This window comes from Pleurodeles waltl, chromosome 7 (assembly GCF_031143425.1).
Source record: "Pleurodeles waltl isolate 20211129_DDA chromosome 7, aPleWal1.hap1.20221129, whole genome shotgun sequence".
Lineage (NCBI taxonomy): Eukaryota > Metazoa > Chordata > Amphibia > Caudata > Salamandridae > Pleurodeles > Pleurodeles waltl.
The window spans coordinates 173,201,853-173,215,879 of NC_090446.1; the positions used below are offsets into that span (position 1 = coordinate 173,201,853).

A 14,027-nucleotide genomic window follows, 5' to 3' on the forward strand; every position below is an offset into this window, starting at 1 on the left:
GCTGGGCTGGAATCCTTTAGTGCAGCTTATCTTGATGATATTGCTGTCTTCAGCTCCACCTGGCAGGATCACCTGGTCCACCTGAAGAAGGTTTTGAAGGCTCTGCAATCTGCAGGCCTCTCTATCAAGGCATCCAAATGCCAGATAGGGCAGGGAACTGTGGTTTACTTGGGACACCTTGTAGGTGGAGGCCAAGTTCAGCCACTCCAGCCTAAGATCCAGACTATTCTGGACTGGGCAGCTCCGAAAACCCAGACTCAAGTCAGGGCATTCCTTGGCTTGACTGGGTACTACAGGAGGTTTGTGAAGGGATATGGATCCATTGTGACAGCCCTCACAGAACTCACCTCCAAGAAAATGCCCAAGAAAGTAAACTGGACTGTAGAATGCCAACAGGCCTTTGACACCCTGAAACAAGCTATGTGCACAGCACCAGTTCTAAAAGCTCCAGATTACTCCAAGCAGTTCATTGTGCAAACAGATGCCTCTGAACATGGGATAGGGGCAGTTTTGTCCCAAACAAATGGTGATGGCCTTGACCAGCCTGTTGCTTTCATTAGCAGGAGGTTACTCCCCAGGGAGCAGCGTTGGAGTGCCATTGAGAGGGAGGCCTTTGCTGTGGTTTGGTCCCTGAAGAAGCTGAGACCATACCTCTTTGGTACTCACTTCCTAGTTCAGACTGACCACAGACCTCTCAGATGGCTGATGCAAATGAAAGGTGAAAATCCAAAACTGTTGAGGTGGTCCATCTCCCTACAGGGAATGGACTTTATAGTGGAACACAGACCTGGGACTGCCCATGCCAATGCAGATGGCCTTTCCAGGTTCTTCCACTTAGAAAATGAAGACTCTCTTGGGAAAGGTTAGTCTCATCCTCTTTCGTTTGGGGGGGGTTGTGTAAGGAAATGCCTCCTTGGCATGGTTACCCCCTGACTTTTTGCCTTTGCTGATGCAATGTTTTGAATTGAAAGTGTGCTGAGGCCTGCTAACCAGGCCCCAGCACCAGTGTTCTTTCCCTAACCTGTACTTTTGATTCCACAATTGGCACACCCTGGCACCCAGATAAGTCCCTTGTAACTGGTACCTCTGGTACCAAGGGCCCTGATGCCAGGGAAGGTCTCTAAGGGCTGCAGCATGTATTATGCCACCCTAGAGACCCCTCACCCAGCACAGACACACTGCTTACCAGCTTGTGTGTGCTAGTGAGAACAAAATGAGTAAGTCGACATGGCACTCCCCTCAGGGTGCCATGCCAGCCTCTCACTGCCTATGCAGTATAGGTAAGACACCCCTCTAGCAGGCCTTACAGCCCTAAGGCAGGGTGCACTATACCATAGGTGAGGGTACCAGTGCATGAGCACTGTGCCCCTACAGTGTCTAAGCAAAACCTTAGACATTGTAAGTGCAGGGTAGCCATAAGAGTATATGGTCTGGGAGTCTGTTTTACACGAACTCCACAGCACCATAATGGCTACACTGAAAACTGGGAAGTTTGGTATCAAACTTCTCAGCACAATAAATGCACACTGATGCCAGTGTACATTGTATTGTAAAATACACCACAGAGGGCACCTTAGAGGTGCCCCCTGAAACTTAACCGACTATCTGTGTAGGCTGACTGGTTCCAGCAGCCTGCCACACTAGAGACATGTTGCTGGCCCCATGGGGAGAGTGCCTTTGTCACTCTGAGGCCAGTAACAAAGCCTGCACTGGGTGGAGATGCTAACACCTCCCCCAGGCAGGAGCTGTAACACCTGGCGGTGAGCCTCAAAGGCTCACCCCTTTGTCACAGCACCGCAGGACACTCCAGCTAGTGGAGTTGCCCGCCCCCTCCGGCCCCCACTTTTGGCGGCAAGGCCGGAGAAAATAATGAGAATAACAAGGAGGAGTCACTGGCCAGTCAGGACAGCCCCTAAGGTGTCCTGAGCTGAGGTGACTCTAACTTTTAGAAATCCTCCATCTTGCAGATGGAGGATTCCCCCAATAGGATTAGGGATGTGACCCCCTCCCCTTGGGAGGAGGCACAAAGAGGGTGTACCCACCCTCAGGGCTAGTAGCCATTGGCTACTAACCCCCCAGACCTAAACACGCCCTTAAATTTAGTATTTAAGGGCCCTCCCTGAACCTAGAAACTAGATTCCTGCAACAACAAGAAGAAGGACTGCCTAGCTGAAAACCCCTGCAGAGGAAGACCAGAAGACAACAACTGCCTTGGCTCCAGAAACTCACCGGCCTGTCTCCTGCCTTCCAAAGAACCCTGCTCCAGCGATGCCTTCCAAAGGGACCAGCGACCTCTGAATCCTCTGAGGACTGCCCTGCTTCGACGACGACAAGAAACTCCCGAGGACAGCGGACCTGCTCCAAAAAGACTGCAACTTTATCCAAAGGAGCAGCTTTAAAGAACCCTGCAATCTCCCCGCAAGAAGCGTGAGACTTGCAACACTGCACCCGGCGACCCCGACTCGGCTGGTGGAGAACCAACACCTCAGGGAGGACCCCCGGACTACTCTACGACTGTGAGTACCAAAACCTGTCCCCCCTGAGCCCCCACAGCGCCGCCTGCAGAGGGAATCCCGAGGCTTCCCCTGACCGCGACTCTCTGAAACCTAAGTCCCGACGCCTGGAAAAGACCCTGCACCCGCAGCCCCCAGGACCTGAAGGACCGGACTTTCACTGCAGAAGTGACCCCCAGGAGTCCCTCTCCCCTGCCCAAGTGGAGGTTTCCCCGAGGAAGCCCCCCCTTGCCTGCCTGCAGCGCTGAAGAGATCCCTTGATCTCTCATTGACTTCCATTGCGAACCCGACGCTTGTCCTTACACTGCACCCGGCCGCCCCCGCGCCGCTGAGGGTGAAATTTCTGTGTGGGCTTGTGTCCCCCCCGGTGCCCTACAAAACCCCCCTGGTCTGCCCTCCGAAGACACGGGTACTTACCTGCTGGCAGACTGGAACCGGGGCACCCCCTTCTCTCCATTGAAGCCTATGCGTTTTGGGCACCACTTTGAACTCTGCACCTGACCGGCCCTGAGCTGCTGGTGTGGTAACTTTGGGGTTGCTCTGAACCCCCAACGGTGGGCTACCTTGGACCAAGAACTGAACCCTGTAAGTGTCTTACTTACCTGGTAAAACTAACAAAAACTTACCTCCCCCAGGAACTGTGAAAATTGCACTGTGTCCACTTGTAAAATAGCTATTTGTGAATAACTTGAAAAGTATACATGCAATTGAAATGATTCAAAGTTTCTAATGTACTTACCTGCAATACCTTTCAAACAAGATATTACATGTTAAATTTGAACCTGTGGTTCTTAAAATAAACTAAGAAAATATATTTTTCTATACAAAACCTATTGGCTGGATTTGTCTCTGAGTGTGTGTACCTCATTTATTGTCTAGGTGTATGTACAACAAATGCTTAACACTACTCCTTGGATAAACCTACTGCTCGACCACACTACCACAAAATAGAGCATTAGTATTATCTCTTTTTACCACTATTTTACCTCTAAGGGGAACCCTTGGACTCTGTGCATGCTATTCCTTACTTTGAAATAGCACATACAGAGCCAACTTCCTACACTGTGCTCTCATATAGCTTAGGTAGGTACTGCATATATATTATTCCTAGTGGTAGTATGGTGGGACTGTTTTTGTGCTTCATTCTCCTTGTCACAATTTTGCTTTCAGTGTGTTTGATCATCCTAGTTATTGCAATACATGACACTTTATCCAAGATGCAGTTACGTCAATAAACCTTAATGAACTATACTGTGCTTCTCTTTGTCTTTGCCTGTGTGAGACTAATGTAACTGAGAGAAAGGGATAAGATCTGTTCGACCACGAGACCCCTGAGGAGTCCTCTCTGTCATGCACCCGGTTGCCACAATCATATCCGCTCTCTGGTGGAGATGAGGCACTGCTAGTTAGCCGGAAAACCTGGATTAGCCGACAGGTGTCAATGGTGTGGAATTGTACTCAGTACCCACAATTCAGGTGATTCTGCCGCCCAAATCCAGTAGTCACATTAGGATAATGAGAACCTATGTGGCCCTCTCACATTTCTTGGTGCACCTGCCGACGAGGGGGGAAGAAACACAGCAAGACGACTTTTGGCGTTGAGTTGGCCTCTTTCAAAGTCCCTCGACATGCAGGTAAGTTTTGGCAGTGGTGGTGTTTCGACTGAACACAAACAAGCCTTGGTGTTTGCAATTGCTGGTGATAGTCCAGGTATTGGTGCAGGGAGGCTCCAGGTAGGGTCAATGTCTGAAAGACAGGATTGGTCGATTGGGGCAGCTCTCCTGAATACTTGGATCCTCTTCCTGGCCAGATGCTCTATTGGTGGAACCAATGGTCAGCAAAACAGAGAACCTAACAGTCAGAGTTGGTGCCTGCTGGCGTTGTAAAGTGTCTCTTCCACTCCATGGGAGATGATGGCTGGTTGGCAAAGCGCTGGAAAGCCTCCAAGGCTTTTGGAGGATACACAGCTGCAGGATGAGTTGGGTCTTAGCAATTGTTGGGACAGGAGCAGGTAGCCAGGGTTTGGCACCAAGGTCCACAGCTAGTTGACAGTTCTTGTGCTGGTCAATTTTTCTCTGTCCTTCTTGTAGTCAGACAAATCTAAATTCCTGGTGTCAGGGAGCCACCTGAGTGCTGAATTTAGGAGTGTGTAGGATAATAGAAAGTGGGTTCCTTACCTCTGGGGTGATTCCACCCCTAGATAACCATTTCCTTTGGGGGATGGGTATAACACTGTCCCAGAGTTCCTAGCTCCACCAAAAATAAGATGGTGCAACCCTTCTTTCGTGGAACACATCAGGAAGCCCACCTTAGGGGGGACTAGCTTGGAGATGTACTAGACTCCCTGCATAATTAAGGGCCGGATGTACGAAGCATTTTTCAAGTCGCAAAGGGGCGATTCGCAGAATCGGCCCGCTTGCGACTTGAAAAATTCTTTTTGGGATGTACAAAGCCCAAACTGCGATTCGGTAACTTGTTACCGAATCGCAGTTTGGGTTTTGCGGTTCGGTATTAGGAAGGGGCGTGTTAAGGGAGTCCCTTCCTAATACGGAATCCAAATGGTATGCATGATTGTTTTCTGACTGCAAATGCGGTCTCAAAACAATCGCAGTTAGCACCAGTTCCTAACTGGTGCTAACCCATTCGTAAACAGGAAAAGGTCCCCATGTGACCTCTTCCCCTTTGTGAATGGCAGCAAAAATATTTTTTCAGAGCAGGCAGTACTCCCACGGACCACTGCCTGCTTTGAAAAAATGGAAAGAAAACTTTTCATTTTTGATTTTGAAATGCATCTCGTTTTCCTTTGAGGAAAATGGGCTGCACTTCCAAAAAAAAACTGCTTTATTTAAAAGCGGTCACAGACATGGTGGTCTGCTGTCTCCAGAAGGCCACCATCCCCCTGTGAGGGCAGCATTCCCAATAGGGTCGCGAATTGCTACCTACCTCATGAATATTCATGAGGTAGGTCATTTGCGACCCCATTGGGAATTGCAAACAGTGTAAAGTACACTGTTGTACATCCAGTATTGCGACTTGCAAATTGCGAGTCGCTAAGACTCGCAGTTTGTGAGTCGCAATACCGGATCTTTGTACATGTGGCCCTAATTTCCCACCTGTCCTGTGACAAATGGGCCTTAGGGCAGGGGGTGGCATTCCCAAGGTCTGGGGGAAGCCAGGTTTGCATATCAAAGGTCAGTGTAGGCTTTGAAGCTTCCCACCCAGATCTGCTGATTTACTAGCCATCCTGTTGGGGAGATGATGACACTTTCCTCTAGAACAGGCATTGTTTCTGGCCTCAGAGAGGGCGGGCTCAGGGGGTCAGAATCTTGTTGATACCAGTCGGCCACCACACTACAGGATTAGTATTTTTTCAGGGGGTAGCTTTAAGGTGCTCTCTTGGTGCCTGCCATAATAAAGACAATATTGGCATCAGTATGGCTTTATTAAGACAACATGTTTGATACCAAACACAATAGGTTTCAGTGAAGCCATTATGTAGCTGGGTAATTCGTAATGACCAGTACACCGTAATACCTTAAGATGGCTTCCAAGTTCACTTGTAATATCTAGTATTTGAACTAGACATCACAGGGGCATATCTGCCCATGCAGATATGTCCTCACATAAAATATAATGCACCCTACCTTAGGGCTCTAAGGCCTACTACAGGGGTGACTTATGTGTATTATATGCAGTGACTCTGGCACGTGGGTTGCACCATGTTACGCAGCCTGCAATGGCAGTCTGCATGCAATTTGTAGGGGAGACCCTTAGGGTGGCATAATACATGCTGCAGCCGTTAAGGACCCACTTTAATATCCATGCCTTAGGTACCAGTTTTACTGAAAGAATAATGGCACTGGGGACCTGGTTAACAGGAACCTAGTGAACCTTCAGTCGCAAAACCTCAGTACCAGTGGCAAAAGTTGGGGGTAACCATGTCACAAAGGCAATTTTCCCTTTCCCTGAAGGCCACAATTTGCTGAGGGGTTGGTAATCACCAGTTGTATTCAGGTGGGCCAGAGCCAACTGTGGCTTGCAATGGCATTTGGAAGTCACTAGATACGAGGAGCACTTCGAGTGTCATACTCTCAACTTCTTGCTTGATTTTGAGTGGCAGGATGGGGTCAACTTCCATTTAGCTTTATTGTGCTTTTCCAGCTCAACTCAACTTAAGAATTTGAGGGAGAACAGATCTCTGCGTGGGATCAGCCACACAATTTGTAGCGAAAGTAAGATGGTTGCTTGAAATGTGGAAGTTTTCTTATGCTTATCAAAGTAGAATTTGGCCTCCTGCCCTTTATCGCCCTCAAGTACATGAGGGCACATTTTGCACATAACTTCGAGTTATGACCGCAGCAGAAGCACCAAACGTACACGCCATGTGGGTCAATACAGAGCATCTGCTTCCTGCAGTCCTGGTACAGCCTGAATCTTGTCACCTTCAGGGAAACATCGTCCCTAGCACCGTCTTATTTATTTATTTTTATTTTTTGGGGGAGACTTGTCAGACAACCAACAAAATTGGAAAAAGACCTTGCTATCTGTTCAAGTGGCATGGAAAGAAAGGAACTGATCCTGAGCCTCCTACATCTCTTGTGGGTTGCTACAAGATCACCAAACTGCCATTTGGGGTATTTTAAAGATGAGAAATCCGCAGTTAAAATGATCTGAAGTTAAGCTTTTGATCAGCTTTGTTTGTATTTAATAACCTAAAGTGTATTATGTGTTTATATTGTAACAAGCAATTCACATTCGGAAAAAAAAACAAGGTTGAATGCCACTGACCGACTGAAAGATTCAGAGCTCAAAATTGCCCCATGCTATTTCTACTCCAGTGTCATTCAGGGCTAAGACAAGCACACATTCCATTCCATTCCAGGCACAGAAACTGGTCGTCTGACCTAAAATGCTCTGTTTAGCCACAAAATCAAGAAGTTGGTTCATTAGAAAACATCTACTTTATCTGTAACAGTAATTCTGCAGCTTCAGGACATTAGAGATATACATACCTTGCATACTTCTGTCTTAAATTGATTGTCGGAAACATGCACTTTATTTTAATAAAGTCTTTTAATTGCTTGCTTTAACAAAGGGTCTGTCTTCATGGAGACCTGCCTAGTTAGGTCAGTCAGTGCTCCATCGTACTCAACTGAAGTGGGAGAGAAACTGGAATGAAAGAAGACGCAGAGGCTCTGAGTCCAAGAACTAAAGGAAAGCTAGAGATGAAAGTGGAGGAAGCAATAGAGTGATGTGGGAAACAATAGAGTTAACTGAAAGCCAGGGTTAAAAAAAACAAAAGACGCAAACACATCCTCCTTCTGATTAGGAACTACTTTATTCATTCCCATTTGGTTCTAAAGTGCATAGTACAGAACACAGAGGATCATTCAGGTAAGTGCCTGTGCAGGACCTTCAAGGAGGCCCCATTGCAAAACAACTGGAAGGTTAAAAAGGTCCTGAGATTATGGAGTGTACAAATCAGTTCGGTATGATAAAAGAGGAGAACCGGGCAAAGAGTTTTCAGTACAGCATAATCGTAGGGGGATGGGGATAGGTTTATAACCCATAATTCATTGACGATTAATGCATTTCTTCCTTGCACTGCAGAAACTGGAGGAACATCATCACACTGAGCAGAAGATAGGCTGAGGGAAATAATTATCACTTAGAGACCATACAGAGATACTTTGGCCATCTGCTGCCCATCACTGGTGATGTCTCCCGTTCTATCACCCCACTCTATACTGTGTTATAGAAGGGGTTTACAAGGTCTTTCTCGAAGTTGTTCCACAGTTTTAATAGCACATTTACAAAATAATTGTATAGTCATTATTTTTAAAATCAATTATTGTGTTTGTCAAGCCCCATTACTTCCACAAATAAAACATTCCATACCACGTATATTCTTAATAAACCTTTCCCCAATCTTGATTCCAGCTGAGTGGGTAAAATACTCACACTTTAAAGTTAAATATTGTCTGTGAAAGAGTAATTTCCAAAACTGGCATCAGCAAGCATGGAAACGATTAAAACAGCTGGGTAAAGAGGAAGATTGTTTTACTAAGATTATGTATAGCTATTAAGATAATGCTGGATTCTTTGCTACTACTTTAAAAAAAAATTGCACTGTACTAACCCAGCTATCTCAAGCCATCAAAGTTGAACATGTTATTGGCCATCTCAGACCAGGCAGCATGCCGCGCACCATCCATTTCCGAAGCTAACTGGTTACTTTGCACCAAGGTATGGTTCTCTCCCCCAATCTCTGCATTGCATTCTGGGCATCTGCTCTTTTCCATTGCCCCACCACACTCGGTGATCAGGTAGATGTGGTCGTTGGGGCACTTAAACCAATGACCCTGAGGGATGGCCATAGCTGCAACAATCATCACCCGCTCATCATCACTGATCCCGAGACCTGAGCAAGGGAGGACAGACTTTAGATCCTTGAGTTTTGCCTTCACCAGCCGTTCCTCATCTTCTGTGAAACGCTTGGTGGCCTCCAGAACCTGGCGTAATTTCTTGATCTCGCTCTGGGTAGTATCATTAATCTTTCCAGCTGCTATTTTGCATCTGGTGAGAAGATCCACCAGGTAGGTCAACCGCTGCAATTCACTCTGAATGTCTAAGAGTTCTTGTTTGGAAAAGATTATCCTAGGTTTCTCCAGCCAGTTCTGAACATCTGCTAGCCTCTTGCGTAGCCTAGGTTTCTCATCCACATCCATTTTATTCATGGAACTCATCAAGCCACCCAACCTTTCATAAAACACCATCTGGTTCTCCAAGCATTCAAGGTCCTTGAGAGACAGATCAGTCAACATAAGCTTCTCTTCCATCATCTTATACTCCATGGGAACATTCCTACGAATATCCTTTATCTTAGCAAGCTGTGACTGCAATCGCTGCCTATTTTCTAAAATTTCGAAAGCTGAACCCCGAAGTTTCACCTTCACTTTTTCAATCTCCTCCAGTCGCTCCTTGATGAGGGAGCTATACCTCAAATTCCTCCTTATAGGGGTCTGGCAAATGGGACAAACCTTCAATTTGATAAATGTTTCCTGGTCGTCTCCATTGCTGTTCATATAGAGGTCAAACCCAGTAACTTCAAAGATATGTTTGCAGTCCTCTAGCTGTACATATCGTGCATCAGGCTCATCCTCAAAGCCAAAGAAAATCTGGGTGATTTCGTCATGGTTGCACACACGGCATTTTGTAGGGCATGGCTCACCACAGAGCCCAATGCATGGGTGCCCACATTTCAGTATCTTAGAGCACGGGACATTGCATGGAGGCCTGTCACATGGCTCAGAGCAAAGCTTTCTGCACTGGTGGTGCCTGCATGACCATTCGCAAGGCTCCACACAGTGGGCACAAGACTCACCACACTTCTTCTTGCACTGGCTATGGACACAACGGTTCTCACACATTCTCTGGCATGGAGGACACTCAGTGCATGGCTCCAGACACTCATGTGAGCATATCAGTAGACGGTTGCATGTGTGCTTACAGTGTTCATGAAATCTTCCTTCATAACAAGTATGGCAAGAACCACAACAGGGATGGCCACAGTCCAAGGTAGCATGGCACTGAATGTTGCATTTCACTGGCATACCGTAATCTATGTCTTGCTTGGTCCAGCACTTTACCTGCTGGGTGTGTCCACACTTTAGCGTCACTGTGACCTTTTGGGGGCATTGTTCCTCACATTCTTCTCCACAGACCTTGTCACATGCATGCCCACACCTGAGGAGCTTCTTACAAGGTTCCTGGCAACAGAAGTCTTCTACAGGCATTGAACAGGGCACCTGCTGCCGGTGGCCACATTTGCGGATTATCTTTTGTACTTCCACAACGCAGTCCCCACAAGGCTCGAAGCACACTTGTGGGCATCGGTGGCCTATATCACACAATATTTTCTGGCATGGCTTCATGCAGTGAAACTCTTTGTGCTCCAAGTCATAAGGATGGCATGCCCGGGTGCATACATGCCCGCAGGGAAGTCTGAATTCACAGGGACGACTGCAACCTCCTTCTGGCACATTGCGGAAATCAGCTGCCTTGGACACCAATGTTCTGGTACTGGGGTGATTCTGGCAGTAAAGCAGCAGTGCTTTTCCCACCTGGCACTGCTCTCTCAATTTGTGAATGATTCTGCTCCACAGAGGTATCTTTCCCAGCATGCCCATGTTCCCAATGCAGTACAGTCCTTTCTTAGCTCTGGAGAGTGCCACACAAATACGATTAGAAATCTGGAGAAAACCCGCCTTCCCTTCTTTATTACTCCGAACAAGAGACAGTAAAATTATATCATTCTCTTCGCCTTGGTACTTGTCAACTACATGCACCTTCACACCAGCAAATGTCTTAGCAGGCATCAGTTTGCGAAGGCAGAATAGCTGTCCTGTATAGGTGGTGAGGATGGTGATCTGAGAGGGCTGATAATCCTGGCACAGAAAATACTTGCAAAGTTCCACCACAAACTGTGCCTCATGCTGGTTCTGGTGGCTTCTTCCATCTGGAATCTCATGCTCTGGAAAGTCATGTTCCACAAAGAAAAGATTGGAGGACACCCCCTGGAAGCAAAACAAGAGAGAAGTTATGAAACAAGAGAATCAACTAGTGCAACTTGTTTTCATGTACACTCTTTGATAGTGAGGTTTCATAGTTTTGGACAGACATCATTACACGGCTCCAGACCTCAAAGGTCAGCTCTGGTCCTTGCAGGAAAGACTTAGATGGATCACAGTCATGCAGCAGGGAGGTTGTAGAAAAAGAGCTAATGCAGTACATGAATACGGTCCTGGACAACATCACATTTGTTGTCATTGACCACAATTAATTGTCCTGGACAACTTGATGGTCCGTGGGTTACACAATATGGGAGCAAACCACAGATCCCAAGCATAGCACCTGGTAACGGCAACAGTTGGTTATATCACGATACAACACATGCCTTTACCACAACGCCTTTAAAACCTAATCCCTTTACAAAATGCCTTTACCACAAATATGCCACTGCCACAAAAGGTAAGTATTTTATATAGATTATATATATATATATATATATATATATATATATATATAGATATATATATAGTTAAACCCATACACACACACAAATATTGGTGTGCTTGTGTGTATGTGTATATATATATATATATATATATATATATATATATATATATATATATATATATAGAAAATGTTACTTACCCAGTAGGCATCTGTTTGTGGCATGTAGTGCTGCAGATTCACATGCTTTGCATACGTCCGCCATCTAGTGTTGGGCTCGGAGCGTTACAAGCTGTTTTTCTTCTGAGAAGCTTTTTCGAGTCACGAGATCGAGTGACTCCTTCGCTCTGTGATAGTGCGCATGGGCATCTAGTCCTTTGTTAGATTGTTTTTCCGCAGGAGGGTAAGGTAAAGAGTGAAGAAATGTATATATATATATATATATATATATATATATATATATATATATATATATATATATATATATATAAGGAAATGCCTCCTTGGCATGGTTACCCCCTGACTTTTTGCCTTTGCTGATGCTATGTTTTGAATTGAAAGTGTGCTGAGGCCTGCTAACCAGGCCCCAGCACCAGTGTTCTTTCCCTAACCTGTACTTTTGATTCCACAATTGGCACACCCTGGCATCCAGATAAGTCCCTTGTAACTGGTACCTCTGGTACCAAGGGCCCTGATGCCAGGGAAGGTCTCTAAGGGCTGCAGCATGTATTATGCCACCCTAGAGACCCCTCACCCAGCACAGACACACTGCCTACCAGCTTGTGTGTGCTAGTGAGAACAAAATGAGTAAGTCGACATGGCACTCCCCTCAGGGTGCCATGCCAGCCTCTCACTGCCTATGCAGTATAGGTAAGACACCCCTCTAGCAGGCCTTACAGCCCTAAGGCAGGGTGCACTATACCATAGGTGAGGGTACCAGTGCATGAGCACTGTGCCCCTACAGTGTCTAAGCAAAACCTTAGACATTGTAAGTGCAGGGTAGCCATAAGAGTATATGGTCTGGGAGTCTGTTTTACACGAACTCCACAGCACCATAATGGCTACACTGAAAACTGGGAAGTTTGGTATCAAACTTCTCAGCACAATAAATGCACACTGATGCCAGTGTAAATTTTATTGTAAAGTACACCACAGAGGGCACCTTAGAGGTGCCCCCTGAAACTTAACCGACTATCTGTGTAGGCTGACTGGTTCCAGCAGCCTGCCACACTAGAGACATGTTGCTGGCCCCATGGGGAGAGTGCCTTTGTCACTCTGAGGCCAGTAACAAAGCCTGCACTGGGTGGAGATGCTAACACCTCCCCCAGGCAGGAGCTGTAACACCTGGCGGTGAGCCTCAAAGGCTCACCCCTTTGTCACAGCACCGCAGGACACTCCAGCTAGTGGAGTTGCCCGCCCCCTCCGGCCCCGGCCCCCACTTTTGGCGGCAAGGCCGGAGAAAATAATGAGAATAACAAGGAGGAGTCACTGGCCAGTCAGGACAGCCCCTAAGGTGTCCTGAGCTGAGGTGACTCTAACTTTTAGAAATCCTCCATCTTGCAGATGGAGGATTCCCCCAATAGGATTAGGGATGTGACCCCCTCCCCTTGGGAGGAGGCACAAAGAGGGAGTACCCACCCTCAGGGCTAGTAGCCATTGGCTACTAACCCCCCAGACCTAAACACGCCCTTAAATTTAGTATTTAAGGGCTCTCCCTGAACCTAGAAATGAGATTCCTGCAACAACAAGAAGAAGGACGGCCTAGCTGAAAACCCCTGCAGAGGAAGACCAGAAGACAACAACTGCCTTGGCTCCAGAAACTCACCGGCCTGTCTCCTGCCTTCCAAAGAACTCTGCTCCAGCGACGCCTTCCAAAGGGACCAGCGACCTCTGAATCCTCTGAGGACTGCCCTGCTTCGACGACGACAAGAAACTCCTGAGGACAGCGGACCTGCTCCAAAAAGACTGCAACTTTATCCAAAGGAGCAGCTTTAAAGAACCCTGCAATCTCCCCGCAAGAAGCGTGAGACTTGCAACACTGCACCCGGCGACCCCGACTCGGCTGGTGGAGAACCAACACCTCAGGGAGGACCCCCGGACTACTCTACAACTGTGAGTACCAAAACCTGTCCCCCCTGAGCCCCCACAGCGCCGCCTGCAGAGGGAATCCCGAGGCTTCCCCTGACCGCGACTCTCTGAAACCTAAGTCCCGACGCCTGGAAAAGACCCTGCACCCGCAGCCCCCAGGACCTGAAGGACCGGACTTTCACTGCAGAAGTGACCCCCAGGAGTCCCTCTCCCTCGCCCAAGTGGAGGTTTCCCCGAGGAAGCCCCCCCTTGCCTGCCTGCAGCGCTGAAGAGATCCCTTGATCTCTCATTGACTTCCATTGCGAACCCGACGCTTGTTCTAACACTGCACCCGGCTGCCCCCGCGCCGCTGAGGGTGAAATTTCTGTGTGGGCTTGTGTCCCCCCCGGTGCCCTACAAAACCCCCCTGGT

At 47.4% G+C, this 14,027-nt stretch overlaps 1 protein-coding gene across 4 annotated transcripts in view; it reads right to left on the minus strand.

Annotated features, from left to right (window-relative positions):
* Positions 1 to 7,832: 7,832 nt before the first annotated feature.
* Positions 7,833 to 14,027, minus strand: part of ZNFX1 (zinc finger NFX1-type containing 1) — a 191,909-nt gene continuing 185,714 nt past the window's right edge. For all 4 annotated transcript variants that reach the window (XM_069243475.1, XM_069243477.1, XM_069243474.1 and 1 more), the window contains exon 14: positions 7,833 to 11,089. In XM_069243475.1, coding sequence (XP_069099576.1) covers positions 8,657 to 11,089 — 2,433 coding nt within the window. In that variant the 3' untranslated portion in view covers positions 7,833 to 8,656. The remainder of the gene's footprint in view (positions 11,090 to 14,027) is intronic.